We start from the raw sequence: 12,533 nt of genomic DNA, 5'->3' as shown, positions 1-12,533 counted from the left end.
ATTTAATTTAAAAAATAGACGTTTAACGTGTAAAATTGCTGAGCGAAATGCACTTTTGATTATAGCACAGCGCGTGGAAACGGACTTACCACCGGAGAGAGAGTAAAACTTCAAGCTCAGCATAAAATTACCCAACCTACATTTTGTCCTTATATCGACTCTATTCAATTTTGTCTGGGTCGGCGGGCACTGTTATTCCCGCTCAAATTCACGCTTATTTTTCAAAGCTCTCTCGTGCGCGAGGCGGTTCCACCAAATTTAAACCCCCCCACTCATCCACGTCATCTCCACAGTAAAACAAAAATTCAAAATTTTAACAGTAACTAAACCTAAACCAAAATGAAAACAAAGCTCAAGCTTAAACTTAATCAATAAACCAACCTTCCATTTCTCTCTCTCCTCTCTCTGCAACTCTTTGTCTTAAAGAAGACGAAACACTCTCTCCCTCTCTCTCTCTCTCTCTCTCTCTCTCTCTCTCACACTGAGAAATAGCTAAAGCGTCGAAGAGAATAGAAAAAAGAAAGAAGGCAACGTTGTTCGCTTTTGATTCCAAAGCCATGTGAGCAATCTGACACATTCTCTTCATTCTTCTTCTTCTACTGCTGCAGCTGCTTTCTTGTATTGCTTTTGTGTTTCTTTGCGCGAATCACCGACTCAGTGATTCGAAGCAATGGCCTCGTCCTCGCGAGCGAGGAGCAGCTCGCCATTCTCGTACCGCAAGCCATCGACGCCGTACGCGTCGTCCACGTCGTCGTCTTCATCCTTCATGAACGGCCGTATCGTGCCGCGTTCGTGTTCGTCTTCTGCGGCGTCATTTTTCAACTCTGGAGGTGGACTCGGCTCCCGATCCATGACCCCGAGTCGGACCCGCTCGGATTCAATGTACGGCGGTCCACGGGGGTACAATAGTCGCTCGCCGGTCGGGTTCCCAGCGGAGGAGTTCATTGCGGATCCGGTCGATGTGCCAAGGTCTGGGGATAGCATTTCGGTGACGATTCGGTTCAGGCCGTTGAGGTAATGGTAGATCTGAGCGTATTGGATCAGATCCGTTGGCTTTTCAATTTCAGCAAATGAGATCGTTTGGTTTCTAGGATTGTGATTTTAGGCGATGTGATTGATATTGTTTGATTTTGAGACCTGTGGTTGCAGTGAGAGGGAGTACCAGAGAGGAGACGAGATCGCGTGGTACGCGGACGGGGATAAGCTTGTGAGGAACGAGTATAATCCAGCTACGGCTTATGCGTTTGGTATTGATTTTCTTGGATTTGGCGATTTGGAATTTGAAGTTTTAAGCTAATTGGTGCAATGCAAATTTGGATGAATGTGCTTAAATTGAATTTGCATTTAATGTAGGAATTTGTGGGTTTTAATTTTGGATTGGCAGATAGGGTTTTTGGACCACATACGACTTCAGAGGAAGTGTATGAAGTAGCTGCTAATCCTGTAGTCAAGGCTGCCATGGAAGGTGTTAATGGTATGTAATTCTTTTAAGTCAATTGACCGTTTTATTTCTAAGCAAAAATGGAATTTGGTATTGAAACATTTGAATAATTTTAGTGAACAGCTATTGAGAATGAGTGGTGAGTTAGTTTTAGTTCATAGACTAAAATTGACTGAATTGAAGTGGGTGTTTCGTGATTGAATCAAATTGTTTGCCGCAACTGTTAATGCAATGGTACTAATTGGGAACGGAAAATTGCTCATGTTAAACGTTGTGTTCTGACAATGCAGGAACCGTTTTTGCCTATGGTGTTACAAGTAGTGGGAAGACACACACTATGCATGTAAGTGTCGTTGTTTATCATTACGAACTGCTTTAATTTTTAGCTGTGTCTCAACTCTGTTTGTTGACCAATCTTGTTGAGTAAAATTTTACTTATGACCGATTGGTTAAGTTGATAATGTTTAGTCATTTGTCCACGAGTTCCCCTTTATCTATCAACTTAAAATTTCCTTGGCTGGGTAATCAGGGGGAAAAATTGCAAATTAAATGAATTTTCGTGATTTTATTTGGTGATGATTTGTTGGAATTGCGTTGTAGGAGTAAATATATTATGAAAATTGAATCCTTGGATATGTCAATGTTTCAATTTCCTTGAGTTTGCTGTAGAGTAATGTTAACCATCAGATTTCATTTCTGGCCTTGTGCTTACCATCAAGAAAGCCGATATTAGTCCCTGCCGGGATCCCTTTGATGGATTCTTATAAGTCTAAGTTAAAGTTGTTATTGGGGATCTATATGCTGCATGGGGGGATGGGGTAGGTTTTCAGGTCTGAACATTGCTTAAAAAGAAAGGAAGAAAAAAAAAAAGAAAGCTAAGATTTTTGACTTTAATATGGTGATCTGTATCAAATATGCTTTGTTGAAGTATGTCGGAATGTCATGCTTAGCATTTCTGATCTTGTGGTGATGTTGTAATTCTGCAGTATGCTCCTATCATAAGACATTGTGTTGAAGTTGCTTTGATTTTAATAGTTTTCAACTTATGTTTTCACTCTGTTCGATGTTCAGTGTACCCATTCCCAAGTGGTACCACGCAAGATATGCTAACATTAATTTTTTGTTGTGAAATTTCACTTATATAATTTGTACAGGGAGATCATAATGCTCCAGGTATTATACCATTGGCTATAAAAGATGTTTTCAGCATTATCCAAGATGTAAGTGTTCTTAACAATAGGTAGAATTCTTTTTGTTTTTTGTTTTCCTACTTTTACCCAAGATCTCTTGTTATCATTGGTTCTAATAGGGCACGTTCTCCTTTCACGTATTGATTTCTTGAATATCTTCCTTGAAATATAGATTCATTTAGTGATCTGCATTATATTTTAGTATTACACTTTGAAGTATAATATAATTAACTGAAGTATGGTGTTCTACTAGTTATCCTCAGGAGTAGTCCCATTCCTGCTAACATAGGAATTATAACTGGAATGGGATGTTCGTTTATTGGACTTCACCATTTTACTTTATTTGAAGAACTGTAATTGTAGGTTCTGGTTATTGAGAATACTGTTTACTTTGTCCCCACTTTTCTTTTGATATGTTGTTTTATCATTGTAGTCACTCGCTTTGTCATTGTATGATTAGGTTCATTATTCATTGATCCGACTACTCCTTTTCTGTCGTAATTCTTTTTCTTTAAAAAATATTTGCAAGTGACCATTTATGAATGGATTACTAACCACACTCTCTTTTCAGACTCCAGGAAGAGAGTTCTTACTCCGTGTGTCATATCTTGAAATCTATAATGAGGTCAGTAGAACTAAGATGAGTTTCCCAGTTTTGTCATAGGATGGCATTTGACTTTTGAATTTTAAAATGTCTATCATCATTTGCGTGGAGTAATCCTTTTGAAAAATGTTTTTTGTACTTCAACGTATTTGATATATGGTGCTATTTGTGCTTCTGATATCAGGTGATAAATGACTTGCTTGATCCAACAGGTCAGAATTTGCGTGTTAGAGAAGATGCACAGGTTTCTCAATTATACTTTCTTTAAAAAGTTGTTATTTCTATTCACGATTTATATTATAAGTTGGTCTCATCTGAGTATTATTTTTTTAGGGAACCTATGTTGAGGGTATAAAGGAAGAAGTTGTATTGTCTCCTGGGCATGCACTTTCTTTTATTGCTGCTGGGGAAGGTGCCTACACCAATTACTCCAACTATATTCATTGATTTTTCCTTCATTTTTTTTTTTTTTTTTAAATCTTTTGTGTTACGTGAGTGACTGGTTAGTCTTTTATTTGACACTTTCAATTGGTGCATGGTAATGACAGAGCATCGTCATGTTGGATCAAATAATTTCAATCTGTTTAGTAGCCGAAGTCACACCATATTTACACTGGTAAACATTCTTCATCAGTGTTGATATGAACTTAACAGTAATAAGCTGCTGCTTTTGTTATCTATTTCTTACATTGAATTTTAGTATTTCTTTTTTCTATTGATAAGTTAGACACTCATTTAGTGGGTCTTGAACCCACGACCACACCATTCACCTCATTCTTGTGGGGAAAGAGGGTGTTGATTAAGCTAAAGATTATTGACAAATTAGTATTTAGTGTTGTTTCTTGAAATATTAAATGATTAACTTGTTCACACTCTCACATATGCCTGCACAAACACTGCCACACAGGCATCAATTCTTATTACTTGTCAATATCCTGAAGTTCAACCTTTTGTTTTGTTTCTTAAAGTTCTTGTAAGCATCCTTACTGTTACCCATGTGGAATTGAAAGAGTACTAGCAGCTTTAAAACCTTGAGGTGACTATAGGTTCCTGTATATAAATGTCACAATTGCTTTTCCTTCCCCAATATGACCCATTCATCCCAAATATAAGATAGTAGGGATGCCCTGTGTAAAAATGATTTCTTTTTATACATTGGTTGGAAAACTTGGAGGGTAATACTTTGGAATTATTAATGATAGTTTGCATCACTTCTATTTGTTAATCGACTTGATTCAGAAGTTTGAATTCTTGCTTTTTGTCTCTAACTCATCGATGCATTTGCAGATGATTGAAAGTAGCGCCCATGGTGATGAATACGATGGAGTGATCTTCTCTCAACTTGTATGATTAAAATCATTTGTCATTCAACATAAATAAAATGTTATTCTTAAGTACATGCTTTGGCTCACTGGTTGGTTTATCTCTTTTTCCTAGAATTTGATTGATCTAGCCGGATCTGAGAGCTCGAAAACTGAAACAACTGGACTGCGGAGAAAGGAAGGATCTTACATAAACAAAAGCCTTCTCACCCTTGGAACGGTTGGTGCACTGCAGTTTTTAGATGTTATAAAGTATCTCTTAAACTTATTCTTAGTGTTTATTTCTGTTTAGTCCATTAAATGCATAAATTGTAGTCTCTATTTCCCCTCATATAAAAACCACGCCAATCCTTCATACACACGCGTTTAACCATTTAAGAATACTGTTGCTGATAGGTTTATATTTTCTAGCTCACCTAAACAACTAATACATGTACTTGTAGGTGTGAGTGCAAAAAGAAGTATGCAATTTGGACTTTTAGCTGAGAGGAAGTTTCCATTTGTTCTGCTGTAAATTATTCTATGTGTATGCATCTTGAATTTAAAGTTTTTGACTTGATTGTATGGTTTCAATTTGAAGGTTATTGGAAAACTGAGTGAGGGGAAGGCATCTCATGTTCCTTATCGAGATTCTAAGCTTACCCGCCTTTTGCAATCTTCACTGAGTGGGCATGGACATGTCTCTGTAAGTTTAAGATGCAATGTTATGGTATTGATATACAACAACTTGAACAATTTTAACTTTTTGCCGGAAACTTACATATACTAGTCTTTAGGAATGATGTTTTACACCATTATATGAGTTGAAGTATAGACTGACTACAGAATTCCCATTTTCACCACTTCTCCTGAATCATTATGTAATGACACTAATAGAACCTTTTCTACAAATGACATGTCCCCAGCTTATATGCACAGTAACTCCTGCATCAAGCAACATGGAGGAAACTCATAATACACTGAAGTTTGCAAGCAGGGCAAAGCGAGTGGAAATATATGCCTCACGTAATAGGGTGTGTTGCAACTTCATTGTGATTTAGAAGAATTTAAATGCAATTTCCAGTAATAAACAATTCAAGCTCTTTTTGAAAATAATATTCCAGATTATCGATGAAAAATCTTTGATTAAGAAGTATCAAAGAGAAATTTCAAGCCTCAAACAAGAACTTGATCATCTAAAGAGCGGGGTGCTTGCTGGTGTCAATCATGAGGAGCTTCTGACCTTAAAGCAAAAGGTTTCCTTCCCACCCCCTCTCCCTAATCATATGAATTTTATATGATGTGGCACTTGCTAAATATGATCTTATGACAAATATTTACTGGCCATTTTCTATTCTTGATTGACTAGTTGGAAGAAGGTCAAGTGAAAATGCAATCAAGATTGGAGGAAGAAGAGGAAGCCAAGGCTGCTCTAATGAGTAGAATCCAGAGACTAACCAAGCTCATACTTGTCTCTTCAAAGAATACCATTCCTGGATGTTTGAGTGATATTCCCAGTCATCAAACGAGTCACTCTGTTGGTGAGGATGACGTGAGTTCCTTCTCTCTCAATATTAGTCATGTATATGAAAGCACCGATTTTTTTGCTTGTATGTTCAGTGTTCTTCTTTCCAATCTAAGCTTGTGAAATAGTTTGTTCAAATCTTAATAAATATTTGTTTCTATAAAAAAAGAAGCCACGCTAATTTCTTGTATTGAAAATTTGGCGAGTAATCTTAAGGTTTTGCTTCAATATTTCCTGTAATAAATCAAGTTTATGTTAACAAGTGCTTAGTTACTCAAACAAGTCCTTCCAGAATAGTAGTTCCCACCACCCCCTTTAAAAAGAACTATATTGTCTTTGGCACTACATAATTTGTGGTTCTTGTTTTCCTGTTTGAAAACATGAATCCAGTCTCATTCTACATCTTTTCTTTCTCAGAAGTTTGATGCTTTGCGAGAGGGTTCTTCGCATCTAGAAGGTGAAAATCAGAAGGATTCTGCATCATCTGTCTCCGCAGCTTCAGTAGATGCACCTTATGATTTTAAACACAGGAGATCTTCTAGCAAGTGGAATGAAGAACTCTCACCATCTGGCAGTGCAATTACTGAATCAAATCAAGCGGGTGAACTTATCAGTTGTTCAAAACTGCCAACAGTATGTTCTACTATGTTTTGTTTTATTTTATTGTTTTGTTATCTATATAGAACATAAAGCATATAATTTTGTTGATGTATTTTATTTTTTTGCTATGTGCATATAGTTTTCTCCCTTGTACACTGATGCAAGATGGGCCAATGGGTCCATGCCGTCTGTTTTTGTGGGGGTCAAAATTTGGCAACCTATTTGTTTATCTCGGCAGGTTTTAGGTTGGAATTTAGAAGGCCTTTTTTTTGGGGTATCTTAAAATATTACCCTATATCTTTGGAATTTAAGTTTTTATTTTTTAACACCCTTTATTTTTGGTCATGTGCTTTTATTTCTTTTTTGCGATTAGTTATCATAATTTTTTTGTTTAGGTGACTTCTCTTGTATACTTATTATGTAGTTGGGTGAGCCTTTTTAATGATATCTCGATTTCTTATAAAAAAAACAATTCCCCTGTAATCAAATTCGTTTTTGTTTTGCCCTCTTTTATATTAACCATATTGTCTGTATATTGGCCTTTGGAAGAATTATTGAGCTGGACAGGAAAGGATTTGTTGTATAGGCAAAATAGATTTCTCTGGAATTCCTGGAGAGATGATTCTCCTTGACATCTTGGTGTCGAGACTCCGCTAAATTCCTTTATTCTATGGTGGTGAAAATTTATTTGATGGATGGAAGGCTTCCACAGCCTTTTCCATTTCTTTCCTATTTCTTCTCCTTTCTTTCTAGTTATTCCTGTTGAGGAAACTTCATTAAAGTTCTCCCCTTTTGGTAAATACCCTATAACAAATCTTAACTCTCTGTCTCTCTCACTCACATAATTTCCAGAATATCTCAGACTTTCCTTCTTTCTTTGCTTCTGTCAGTTTCAATTATCAAACCAGGAAATCTTGGGTCCTTTGCAGAAATTCTTCTGAAGTTTTTGGGATAGACATTTTCCCGTGGATTCTACCTCATGATGAAAGAACATATTTCTAAATGATATTGGTCAAGTAATTTATTATTTCGTGGGTTTATTGCGTCTATGCTTGTTTTGATGATGGGTATTTCATATTTGTGTCGACTTTTATCTTATTTGAAGTTAATGTATGAATTTGTCTGCTTAATGTTTGGGATTATAGGGAGGGATGACAATGTCAGATCATGTGGACCTTCTTGTTGAGCAAGTCAAGATGCTTGCTGGGGAAATTGCATTTAGCACCAGCACCCTTAAGCGTTTGGTAGAGCTGTCTGTAAATGACCCTGATAGCTCAAAAACACAGGTATATCTTTATCGTACTCCGGCTTAGATCCACGCTGCATCTTATTGCAATTAAGTTGGTTAAAAAGAGCTCTATTGAATGTTTTCAAAAAATTATGGCAGCAAACAATTTATGGCCCGTTTGTTGCATTGCTCTCTCGGCATTCTGGCATAAGAGCTCCATCCTTTGTATGATATCAAGAAAATATTGCACTTTGCAATGAACATTATGTTCTCCAATTCATCCTACCTTGATATTTTGGCTGTCAAGTGAATCTTTGTTCAACTTAAATTTGAGTTGGCTTGACTTATCCCATATATTATAGTTTGTCTAGTTCCATGATTTCCCAGCAGTTGCGTGTTATTTATAGGCCAGAAAGCTGCCTAGTTTACTTTGATTCTTTATTTTTGCCCCAACATAGACATTGTTAGACCGTCTAGAAGTTAATTACTGAAACAAAAATGTAGTCTCTCCAAATTCTTTGTATTTTCTCGTCTAGGAGCATCTTTCTTTCCCCAAAGGCCCTGATAAAGTTTGTGCTTTCTTTCATATAGATTCAAAACTTGGAACGTGAGATCCAAGAAAAGAGAAGGCAAATGAGGGTCTTAGAGCAGCGTATCATTGAGAGTGGTGAGGCTTCAATTGCTAATGCATCATTGGTCGAAATGCAGCAGGTATAAGTTTTTTCATCCTTGTGGTTATTGTTATCCTCTCAAATGCTGTTTTATTTATATGGTTATTTGTTATGTTATTGCTAGCAGATAGTTAATTATATCTGATTCCTTTTGTGTTGTGACAGACTGTTATGAGATTGATGACGCAGTGTAATGAGAAGGGTTTTGAGCTGGAGGTTAGTATGTATGCAACTATATATGGTGTTTGAGGACATCGAATAATGCTGTTTTATTCTAAAACTTGTTTAAAGCTCATTTATATGATTGTATATAGTGTCGGTTTTTGTTCATCCGATATATTCTGATGGCATAAATAGGACATAATTAACCATGCTATTTCATGTTTGTCACTTAATTTGAAATGATTTTTTTATTGATTCTGCAGATAAAATCAGCAGATAATCGTATCCTCCAGGAACAGCTGCAGAACAAGGTCAGAATGTTACTCTCTGTTTCTATTAGTTATTTAAGTTGATTTATTTTCATTTCATTCTTACTAATGCAGCTTTAAATTCCTTTGCTTGAAGATGCTATTAAGCCCTTTAGTAAATAGAGATGTTGACTGCACTCACTCTTTTTCTTCTTTGTATGCTCAAGCTATTGAACTTTATTATCTGGTAATTTTCAGTGTTCAGAGAACAAGGAATTGCTGGAAAAAGTGAATTTCCTTGAGCAGCGTTTGGTCTCAGTCACTGGTGATAAATCATCAATCTCATCGGAACAGTCTGTGTCTGAAGAATATATTGATGAGTTGAAAAAGAAAATACAGACTCAGGTGATTACTCGATATTTCTCACTTTTGGATCATAATAGCTTAATGGATTAAAAGGTGTTTGCTGTTGATGGGTTGGCATATACAAGTATTCTGCCATTATTGAAGTCACAATTGTATGTATCGGTTTGTTTTCCTTGGTTCATATATAGTTTCACGTGATAGTAGTTTTTGCCGGTATATGACTTGCCTGTTGCATGGTAAATTCTTTATTTATTTATTTATTTTTTCGTTCTTTCTTTTTTCCATGCTCTTGTGGAACTTATGGTTATCTTTGTTTGTTTGGACAGGAGATTGAGAATGAGAGACTTAAGCTGGAGCATGTTCAGCTTTCAGAGGAGAACAGTGGGTTACGTGTGCAGAATCAGAAATTGGCTGAAGAAGCTTCTTATGCAAAAGAACTGGCATCTGCTGCTGCAGTCGAGCTGAAGAATTTGGCTGGTGAAGTGACAAAGCTTTCATTACAGAATGCAAAAGTAGAAAAAGAGTTGTTGGCTGCTCGAGACTTGGCCCATTCTAGAAGCAATGCTATGCAAACTGTGAATGGTGTCAGCCGCAAGTTTAATGATGGAACAAGATCTGGAAGGAAAGGGAGGCTACCTGGCCGTGCTAATGAAATTTCTGGAGTGGATGATTTTGAGTCGTGGAATCTTGATCCAGATGATTTAAAGATGGAATTGCAGGCAAGGAAACAAAGGGAGGCAGCGCTTGAGGTTGCCTTAGCTGAAAAGGAGTTCATTGAAGATGAGTTTAGGAAAAAGGTTGAAGAGGGGAAGAAAAGGGAGGAGGCTCTGGAAAATGATTTGGCGAACATGTGGGTGCTTGTTGCTAAGTTGAAGAAAGAGGGGGGAGTTACCCCCGAGTCGAACACTGACGAGAGGCATAGTGAAGGAACAGAATATATTAATGATCCCAAAACAAATGAAATTGAAACCAATACTGTCCTCAAAGAGAGACAAGTTTTGGATGTTTCAAAACCAGCTGATGAGATTCCTAAGGAAGAACCCCCCCTGGTTGTTCGCTTGAAGGTAACATTGTACTCTACTTTTATCTGCTGACATTGTTGTGCTAAACTTCTTCTTCCCCTTAAAATCTGAACTTGGAAATTCTATGTTTGAAAATCAAGAGTAAGGTAAAGTTTGTTTATTAACAGAATACTCTGCCACCTGAAATACTTCTCTCATGTAAAGTCCTTGCATCCCCTCAGACGCTAGGCTGTGTAACATCTTCAAATTAGCCTGTGAGAGTAGCCATGAACTAGGCTTATTAACTTAGCATGGAAACTTAAATAATTTTCATACTGGTCAACAATATTCCAAGCAAGAACTTCTAAAGAAAATTAGAGGTTGATGAAACTTTCTGAGGCTATTTCCAGAACATTTGGAGAATATCTTTTTATGTTCCATTATCTAGAGCAGCCAGTCGAAGTAGAATCTGCTTGAGCTACAGAGGTGCTTTGAATGATAATTTTCCTTGAGATTTTTTGCCTTGGTGGGATGCTTATATTCTGGATCGTTTGTTTTACTCTTTCAGGCACGAATGCAAGAGATGAAGGAAAAGGAGCTGAAGTACCTAGGAAATGGAGATGCCAATTCCCATATTTGTAAAGTATGTTTTGAATCACCAACTGCAGCAATTCTTCTCCCTTGCCGTCACTTTTGTTGTAAGTGATTCATGCCTCCACGAGCCCCCCCTTTCCTTTCCTTCATGCTTGTCATTTTTTATTATAACCTCTATTGCACCGTTTCTGCAGTGTGTAAATCTTGTTCGCTTGCTTGTTCTGAGTGCCCACTTTGTCGCACAAAGATTGCGGATAGACTTTTTGCATTTACTTCATGACATACTGCTTTTTAACCCTCCAAATGAAGGTAACGCAAATTTGTTCAGTTTGTATTTTAAATCCTGATACGTGGATCAATTGAATTAAATATGATTTTCATGGAACCTCTTCATTTTATTGATTAGCTTAAAGATATAGATATCACTTACACAAATAAGGGATAAGTAGCTAGTTTTCTAGAAATTTGTCTCCATGAAATGGCTTAGATTTTCTTTCCGTGCCAATACATGTGTGTGTGTTTTTTTTATAAATGAGTTTCTTTAAATATTTAAGAAAAACTTCACTTATTCTCTCTAAACTATCAAGTATTTTTTAATATTTCCTCTAAAATTTAGAAATTTGTAATGTGGAGTTATGATCTTTCAATCACTTTAGCGTTTAATTTTTTTCGTTAACTTACACTGATAGCATGTAAAATGTCTTTTTTATCCCATAAAATTTCTAAAAACACAATTATGCTCTTAGTTTCAAAAAAAATTAAAAATTTTAAAAAGGATGACCCATTGCCACTTTCTTCAATTTTTTTTTTTTTTTTTGAATTTTCCATATTGTTAAATTCTAACAGAGGAGGTAATGTAACGGGGCTTAAAAGAGTAGAACCTTACATAGTAAATTTTTAGGAAGACATTGAAAAATGCTTGCTAGTTTAAGCCTTGGGATAAGTGAAGTTTTTTTGAAATATCTACCTTGGTTTTAACACGTTTTATTTATCCCAATTCCATTTTCTATTTGCAGGTTTGTCATCATTTATATGCTTGCTATTTTCCGTGCAAATACGGTGCGATTCTTTTATTAGTTTGCCTGTTTGTAACTATCCAAAAGGTATATGCATATTTTCTTTCTACATCCTTCCTCTAAAGGCTGTAAAATAAGAGGAAGGAAACAGATGAAAAGAAAGACAAAAACGAATTAAGAACGGTAAATTTGAAGTTTCAGAAGCAGGATCTTGCTTGGTTTTTAGCAAGTACCGCAATGTTGTTATCTGTCTAAACGCATTGCTTTGTATATATAAACGAACGTTAGCTTCCATAAGGAAGCATTTTTTCCGTGCAATGGCAAATTGTGTAGTATTTTGCTTATTTTGGTTTCAAATCATTAATTCCTCAAACAAAGACTTGCACAAAACAATGCACTAAAAAGATGGATTCATAGGTGATATTACTGAAGTTGGTCAGAGAGAGACAATACTTCTCCCAGCCTAAACTGTTTGTTGGCATTTGAGGAAGGAAGTTTATGCGACCGCAGGAGGCTTCAAATGGACACGATTAATATTAAGAGTAATGCTAAGTAGGAAACTCTCATTTCATTGGGTTTATGTGGT

At 36.3% G+C, this 12,533-nt stretch overlaps 1 protein-coding gene across 1 annotated transcript; it reads left to right on the top strand.

Annotated features, from left to right (window-relative positions):
- The first annotated feature begins 383 nt into the window (after positions 1–383).
- On the top strand, positions 384–12,291 carry LOC132183347 (kinesin-like protein KIN-7D, mitochondrial). Its single transcript, XM_059596778.2, has 25 exons — positions 384–1,014; positions 1,150–1,247; positions 1,385–1,474; positions 1,732–1,784; positions 2,596–2,661; positions 3,203–3,256; positions 3,420–3,479; positions 3,569–3,647; positions 3,784–3,851; positions 4,523–4,579; positions 4,673–4,777; positions 5,138–5,242; positions 5,463–5,570; positions 5,661–5,792; positions 5,906–6,088; positions 6,479–6,694; positions 7,807–7,947; positions 8,481–8,600; positions 8,726–8,776; positions 8,986–9,033; positions 9,229–9,375; positions 9,663–10,400; positions 10,906–11,035; positions 11,126–11,240; positions 11,948–12,291. The coding sequence occupies exons 1-24, from the start codon at positions 671–673 to the stop codon at positions 11,209–11,211; spliced, it is 3,279 nt and encodes a 1,092-aa protein (XP_059452761.2). The 5' UTR covers positions 384–670; the 3' UTR covers positions 11,212–11,240; positions 11,948–12,291.
- The last annotated feature ends 242 nt before the right edge of the window (positions 12,292–12,533 follow it).

Source organism: Corylus avellana, chromosome 2 (assembly GCF_965113065.1).
Source record: "Corylus avellana chromosome 2, dhCorAvel1.hap1.2, whole genome shotgun sequence".
NCBI lineage: Eukaryota > Viridiplantae > Streptophyta > Magnoliopsida > Fagales > Betulaceae > Corylus > Corylus avellana.
Note: the sequence above shows the minus strand (reverse complement) of the source record. Positions and strands in the feature narration are given on the sequence as shown.

What these genes read in the sequence shown, in the direction of transcription:
- LOC132183347 (XM_059596778.2), top strand. Translation starts at nt 671, where the DNA reads ATGGCCTCGTCCTCGCGAGCGAGGAGCAGCTCGCCATTCTCGTACCGC. An exon ending in GTTGTTCAAAACTGCCAACA is followed by an intron (nt 6,695 to 7,806) that starts GTATGTTCTACT and finishes TTGGGATTATAG; the next exon opens with GGAGGGATGACAATGTCAGA. An exon ending in AAAAGAAAATACAGACTCAG is followed by an intron (nt 9,376 to 9,662) that starts GTGATTACTCGA and finishes TTGTTTGGACAG; the next exon opens with GAGATTGAGAATGAGAGACT.